Source organism: Monoraphidium neglectum (assembly GCF_000611645.1).
Source record: "Monoraphidium neglectum strain SAG 48.87 unplaced genomic scaffold scaffold00341, whole genome shotgun sequence".
NCBI lineage: Eukaryota > Viridiplantae > Chlorophyta > Chlorophyceae > Sphaeropleales > Selenastraceae > Monoraphidium > Monoraphidium neglectum.
In genome coordinates this window covers 16742-23968 of record NW_014013287.1, presented here as the reverse complement: position 1 = coordinate 23968, position 7227 = coordinate 16742, and the positions used below count along the sequence as shown (strand labels likewise).

General features: G+C 66.9%; 2 protein-coding genes across 2 annotated transcripts in view; both read left to right on the top strand.

Annotated features, from left to right (window-relative positions):
• MNEG_2876 (VHS domain-containing protein) overlaps positions 1 to 934 on the top strand; it is a gene marked incomplete at both ends in the record, with an annotated part of 2948 nt that extends 2014 nt beyond the window's left edge. The window contains 2 exons of the mRNA XM_014048650.1: positions 7 to 358; positions 921 to 934. Coding sequence (XP_013904104.1) covers positions 7 to 358; positions 921 to 934 — 366 coding nt within the window. The remainder of the gene's footprint in view (positions 1 to 6; positions 359 to 920) is intronic.
• A 211-nt stretch (positions 935 to 1145) lies between these two features.
• MNEG_2875 (Cytochrome b6-f complex subunit 7, chloroplastic) lies at positions 1146 to 1881 on the top strand (the record flags this gene model as incomplete). The annotated part of the gene is made up of 3 exons (XM_014048649.1): positions 1146 to 1249; positions 1401 to 1536; positions 1822 to 1881. 3 exons carry the CDS (start codon positions 1146 to 1148, stop codon positions 1879 to 1881), a joined length of 300 nt encoding a protein of 99 aa, XP_013904103.1.
• Positions 1882 to 7227: the final 5346 nt, after the last annotated feature.

Here is a 7227-nt window from a genome sequence, read left to right as displayed (position 1 = left end):
GCTAAGCCCTACGCCACGGCCGCGCCCGCCGCGGCGGCCCCTGCCGCGGATCTGCTGTCGCTCGACGACGAGGCGCCCACGCCCGCTGCCGCCGCCGCGGCTGCGCCCGCGTCTGCGCTCGACCTGCTGGGGGACCTGGCCGGCCCGCCCGAGCCTGCGGTGCCCCCTCCGGCTGCTGCTGCAGCGGCGGCCGCGGATTCCATGTTCTCAGGCCTGGAGGTGGGCGTTGCACCGGCGGCGCAGCAGACAGCAGCGGCTGTGCAGGACCTGTTTGGCGGTTTGTCGATGTCGCCGGAGCCCCCCATGGCGGCAGCAGCGGTGGTGCGTGCAGCCGCGGGCCCGCCTGCCGTGGGCGAGGGTGCGGCCCCACTGCCGGATGACATGTTCTCTGGGCTGGGGGGCGGCGTCTTGCCAGGCCCCACGCCCCCGCAACAGCAGCCATGGCAGCAGCCGCCGGCGACCTCGCAACAGCAGCCACAGCAGCAGCAACAGCCATGGGGCCAGCAGCAGCAGCAGGCGCACGTGCAGCCCGCGGTTCAGATGCAGCCGTTGGGCGCGCTTGGCGGCGGTCTGATGATGGGCGGCGGTGGTTCCCCTCTGAAGACGTCCCATGGAGCGGTGGCGCAGCAGCACCACTTTGGGGGCATAGGTTCAATGGTCGGTGGTCTGGGCGCGGCATCTGCAGGGCCACACACAAGTGGCATGGGGCAAGGGCATGGGCTGGTTGGGGGTGCAACCGCCGCTGCTGGCGTGCCGGGCGCGGCGGTGCAGCAGCAGCCTTGGAGTGGCGGCCTCACCAAAGACCATGCTGCTTTTGACTTTGTGCTCGATGAGTTTGGAAAGCGATGATATCGATGTGCTGCAGGACATTTTGACAGAGCCCACCTCATCTCAAAGCATTGGTGTTTGATGTGCCACAGCTCAGCATCTCTGATTGTGTAATACATGTTTAAGTCATAACTATGTGTGCGGTGGATGTCAGCGCTGCAATCTCACGCAGGGCGTTGGCGCGCAAAGAGAGCAGCAGTGACTGCTGAGTGCCTGCTGCTGCAAGGGTGGTATTGTTGGGCCGTGGCCCTGCCCGAAGGCAAGCACTTTCACGTCAGAGCCACCCTCTAATTCCTCATCCCAGCAATCTCTGCGCAATGGCTCTCGCTCAGAAGTCCGCTGCCGCTTGCAGCAGGGTCGCTGCCCGCTCCATGGGCGCGGCCAGGCCCGTTCTGCCGGCCGTTTCCAAGCCTGCCGTGAGGTGCGCTTGTCCGAGCGCGAGCGGCTACCCCAATGGAGCGCGGCAGCGGGCCCCAGTTCGGAATGCCTCCCATCCTCCGGCACACAGCGCGTTGGCCCCGATCTCAAGCCACGGCGCTTTTCAATCATTTGAATGTCCCATAATTACGCAGGACTGCTCGCAAGGCCGCCCCGGCCAGCCGTGCGGCGACCGTGACCAAGGCGCTGCCCATGGAGGTGGCGATGGTTGCGGGCGAGGGTGCCTTCATTGGCGGCGTGGCCCTCACCATGACCGCCATCACCCTCGTGGTGAGCAGCGGGTGATGAAGATCAGGCCTGTCACGGGTCTAGCGCAGGGGGGTGGTGGTTGCACATTGATGCATTGACATGGTCAATATCAAGCGGCGCATAGGCCATTGGCCCAGCAGCTCGAGATTGAAAGCAGGCACATGGCAGGCTCACTGACTTCGCGTGTGGTGTCGACATGTTTTTGACCGACAATGCCATTGATGTGGACATCCTCAGCGCATCACACGCTGGGCCCCTCGACACCCTCGTCAACCACCCTACCCATTTTCCGTTTGAATCTCGAAGGGCCTGGCGATCGGCTTCGTGCTCCTGCGCGTGGAGTCGCTGGCTGAGGAGGGCAAGTGAGTTGCGGGGGAGGCGAGCCCGAGGCTGGCGCAATAGAAAGCCGGACCCACCTCGTGCATAGCAGCAGCTGCACCTAGGTTTTTTCACGGAACGCGCCCTCAATGGCTGTCATGCAAGCGCAGCTACCACCTCATATTTACACACTTGCAGACTTGCAATGACCTGTGCCCTCCCCACACCCGACTTTCCCACAGGCTCTGAGTGTGCAGTTGAGCGGTTTTGCGAGCGGCGACTGATCTTCTTTTTTCTGCGGCGACATCGCTTGCTGCAGGCCACCCAAGCATACAGCAGCGTGGGCGGATCGCAGGGCATGGCTGGCGGTGCAGCAGCAGCGCTGCCCCTGGCCCTTGCAGATCCTCCTTTTAGTAACCATTGTTCATTCACGCTGCTCGCCTTGGGTAACCACCTGACCGCACGCATTGGATTCGCACCTGCATGTGCCGCTGTGCCATGCTGCTCAGCGGGTCCTGTTGAGGCGCATGTAGGGCACATGGAGTTGGCAAGGGGGGCAAAGCACAGCAGCAGCTGGGATTGCGCTCAGATGCACTGGACGCAAAAGCCAACGGGTACAGCACAAAGGTGCGCTGCTGGGGTACAATATACGTGGCAGTGAGGCCCCATGTCTGGTGTGCAGAGGAGGCAAGGATGTGTCAGCCACAGAGAAGGTCTGCTAATGTGCATGTGCAGGGAACGTGCACTCGTGCAGATGAAGGGGCATGAGTTGGGCCATGGGGGAGTATTTCCAGCCTGCACCAACATCAACTTGCATCTGTGTGGCTGGATTAACAGCTCATCATGGCCTGAGGAACATCCTTGATTTTGAACATAAGTTGCGGCAGATTTGCACAAGATGCACGAACCTTGGCAACGTCTGCAGTCTGCACGACCCTCCCTGGCTGCGGCAGCTTCCATCTGCGTGCTGACTACTGACCGCTGCAGTCCATATGTCAAGGACCGTGGGATTGCCTTGAGAAGCTCCTCCGCATTCACCTCACAGTTACGGCTTCTGAACGCTGAATGGCGACTTCGGATATCCTGCTATTTTGAAAAGGTGGCGGTCTGTCGCTTTCTACAGTGGGCATGGATCGCGACCGTAGCGACCAGATTAGATCGATAAGGAGTGATACGTATGTGCCACATTACCTGCTGCCCACAGCAGCATCGGCTCGCAAAGGAGCAAGGCCAGCCAAGGGCCGAACGAGCTCTGATCAGGCGTTCAGCAGCATCTTAGCAGCTCATGGTGATGGACACGCCACGAAAAGTGCCGGTAAACATGAGGCAGGGCTCGCTGGTCTCCCAGCTGCTGGCGCAACTAGGGGCGAGCAGCGCACAGTCGGGGCCACCAGGCCAACCCCGCCAACAGCTGCGCCAGCGATGATGCGGACAAGGCGCGCGAGCAGCATCGCAATCCAGCCTGGGAATGCGACACAGCGCAGCGGCATCGCCGTCATGCCGCAGCGTCGGCGCAGCAGCACTGCGAGCTCTGCTTGGGCTGCATCATCACAGACGATGATGCAGCCCCAGCAGCAGGAGCAGCAGCAGCAGCAGCAGCAGCAGCAGAAGCTGAAGCAACAACAAGAACAGCAGCAGCTGCCAGTGTCGATGCAATCGTTGCTCAAGTCCGGGGCCTGCGCGGAGTCCACGGCTCAGCGGGCTGCACTGGCGTCGGAGCAGTCCGCCGTTGATAGGGCGCTGCAGCCTGAACCCAGTGCATCACTGCAGGTGTGTTCCAGCACCGCTGTGTCAGCCAGGATCCCGGCAGGGGGTATGAGAAGGGAGCTCTTGGCATCCATGCCTGGTGGTCACCACAGCAGTGACGCTGGCGCAAATGGGGCCACTGCCACGGCGAGCGGCAAAGGGCAGGCGCGCAGCAGCGCCAGCAGCACCAGCCCCATGCCCCAGAGGTCGCGCGAGGCGCCAGATGCAGGGGCAACCAGCCGCAGCATACCGATACAGCATGAGCCTGGCGGCCAGCCTCTGCCCAGTGAGGGGGGCAGCGTGTTTGGGCGATGGGGCACTCCAGGCGCCTTTGCGGCCATTGCAGCCGCAAGCCGCCAGCGCCGGCAGAGCCTGGGGTCCCGGAGTGAACAGGAGGCGGGGTGCCCATTGGAACAACAAGAGGGCATTGTCCGCTTGCTGGAGACCCCTGCTATGGCTTCGTCGGGCCGCTTCGGCGGCCTCGTGCCGTCGTACGCGACCCCTCAGCGCAGCCCAGCACAGCCAAGGGGCAAAGCAGCCGTGGCAGCGTCGTATCCCTCGCCCCTCGTGCCATACGCTGCCACGCCGGGCATGCGTACCCCTGTCACTAACGCTGTCCCCATGATGAGAGCGCCTGGCAGCATCAGGACGGCACGTGTGGCAGCCTTAAGCAACACACCAGACTCGGCAGCGGTGCGGGGCAGCAGCAGCAGCAGCAGATTGCAGCGCGTTGCCCCAGCAGCAGCTTGTGAACCCGGCAGTCTAAAGTCGCATGAGGAGACATGCAAGCCTGGGCAGGCACAATCGCAGCGGAAGCAGCACAGGCGGTCCCCACAATCGCCACTGCCGCCCCACCAGCGGCAGCGGCAGCAGCAGCAGCCAGAGCAGGAGCAGGAACAAAGTAAGCAGCGGCAGCAGGTCAGCCAAGCGGAGCAACCCGGTAGGGTAGCTGTCGACCTGGTAGCGGAGACGGCAGTCCCGGCCGTGGCGTCACCCCCCAGCAGCCCTGAGAGCAGCAACGCGCCCTCGCTGGCGATCGCCCCCCTGCTGACGGCCAGCTTTGGCCGTCCGGCCGAGCTGGGGCCGATATCACCGCCGCGCACAGCGGCGCCTGCCAAGCCAGTGGCCAGCCCGGCATCACGCCCTGCCGAGGCGGTGTGGGAGTCGCTGGGGCAGTGGTTTGTGGCCAGCCCCACCAGCCTTGACATGGCTCTGCAGCAGCCAGGCGACTGCGTCGTGTTTGATACAGGGGCGGCTCAGGGGGAGTTTGGAGCTGCGGCAACAACTAGCGCCACCAACAGCGGCGGCGCCGCCACCACCAGTGACCCTGCCCACCCGGCCGCCGCTCGGCGGCGAGGCATGGGCCACAGCGGCGTCAGCGCAGTTCTCTGGGCGGCACCAAGCCCTAGCAGCAGCATCAAGCGCGCAGCCGCCAGCGGCATCGGCAGTGCAGTCCGCTCCGGCGGCGCGGCCTCTGGGGCACCTGCCCGGCGGTGGCCCGCCGCGTCACCCCCCTCCGCGGCTCCCAGCTCGGATGCGGCGGCGGGGCTGTCTTCATCAAGCCGCGCCGCCAACCCCCGCAGCAGCGCCGTGGCCCTCAACCCGGCATCCGCTACTCCACAGGTTGTGCAGAGCCCTACGGACTCAGCTATCCGCCATTGGCTGTGGGATGAGGAAGAGCAAGAGCGCGGGCGGGCTGCGACGCAGCAGAGGGTGCAGGCCGCAGCAGCTGGCGGCTCGCTGGCGCGGAGGGGGCGGGCCGGCGCTTTGCCGACGCAAGTGAAGCAACCGGCCATATGTGCTACGCCGCAGGGCAGCGCCACGCGCAGCGGCGGCCGGGGTGCGCGCGGCCGTGGCAGGGACCTCGCGCCCTCTCCCATGACACCGGCCGCTGCGGGCAGCGGCACCCCTGCGGGCCCCACGGCCGTGGTGGAGCCTGCTGCGGCGGCCTCCGAGCCCATACTGGCCGCGCAGGCCACAGGGACGCCCGGGGAGGCGTACTTCACGCCCTGCGGCTGGGGGTTCACGCCCGGCGGCGGCGGCGGGCTGGGCGCGACGCCGTACTTCACACCCTGCTCCCAAGGCGACGGCCTGGAGGGCGCCACGCCGGAGTCCAGCAGCAGCAAGGGCGGCGGTGAGGGCTTGGGCGGTATGGGTGGGGGGCGCCTGCTTCCCCGCCTCCCGCTGACTTTTGGACACGCTTGCGCGTGCCTCAGTCCGCGTGTTGCATGCACTCACATGTCGCCATACGTCTGCAGCTGCTCGCGAAAACGTGCGCTCTACTTGTTCCTTCCTCGTTCCCTCTCTGCACCCACCCTGACATACTGTCATTTCCCTCATCCCCATCGTCATCCTTCCTGCCCTCTAGCCCCTGGCCAGCCGCGCACCGGCCCCAAGGGCAGCCCGGTCCCAGGCAGCGCCCCCTCACAAGGGGCCCGCAAGGGGCAGGCCAGCCGCCCAAGTGCGGAGGGCGCGACACCCAAACAGCGGCTGACGCGCCTGTTCAGGGCTGCCGCCGCCGACAGTGCCCCGCCGGCGTCGCCGGCGCTCTCGCCTTTGACAAGGCCAGGGGCAGCGGCGCATGGTCACGTGCAGGGCGCTCGTGCAGCCATGGTGGCACCTGTGCTGCCGGCCTCTGCTGCTGCGCGGAGGTGGTCTGCGCCCGCCGCCCCGGAGCCCGTGGCCCCGGCGCCCGCAGCGCCGGCGGCCCCGCCCGTGCCGCGCACCGCGGAGCGCGTGCGCCAGGCGCGCCAGGCTGCAGTCGCGCGGCGCAACTCTGCGGCGTTTGAGGCACACATCTCGCGGCGGCGGCGCTCGCTGCCACCTTGCGACGCCCCTGGAGCCCCGCAGCACACCGCGCGGGGTCCTGGAGCACCCCTGGCGCGCGGCGCTCCCGCATCCCCGCACACCAAGGCCGCCGCAAAGGCAAGCGGTGGCTGCAGCCTGCCCGCGCGCGGCGGGGCAGCGGGGGCGCGCCTGGCCGGGTCTCAGCCGAGCAGCTGCAGCCTGGTGACGACAGCGGGGCTGGAGGGGGAGGGGGCGGCGGCGGTGGCGGCGCTGGACCGCTGCGGGTCTGCTCAGTCGGCGCGCGAGGAGGTGAGGGGTGTGGGTTTGAGGGGGCTCAGGCTTGAAGGACGGCTGGGGCCCCCACGCGACGCACTGCTGCTCCATTGACGCCCTTCCCCTGGGGGTGTGCGTCAGGTGCGTTGACGCTCTGACACCTGGCTCCTGATGCTGCAAACCAACTGCGGCGCCTCCATCAAGGGCCGACGCTAAACAGCCGACTTGCGGCCACGTCCTGCATGTGCACACTCGCCCCTCATCACACCATCCAACCCAACTCCCCCACCCCCCTCCCCCCGGGCCAGGCTTATACCGCTGCCCTAGCGGCGGCCCTGGTCCCGGGATCCCCTGGCCTGCAGGTGCCCCCAAGCTTCAGCGGCGATATTCAGTGGGATGCGCCCAGGGCCCAACCTGGCAGCGACAGTGCAGCTGCAACATCCGACGCAGCCGCCGGCGGGCACAAGGGCGCGGCGGCCACGCGGCTGCCCCGCGCCGGCACGGCCATCCCGTCCAGCCCCGGGCTGCTGGTAGCGGCATCGGCGGCGTGCTACGGCGCGCCTGCCACACCCTTCACCGCAGTGGCGG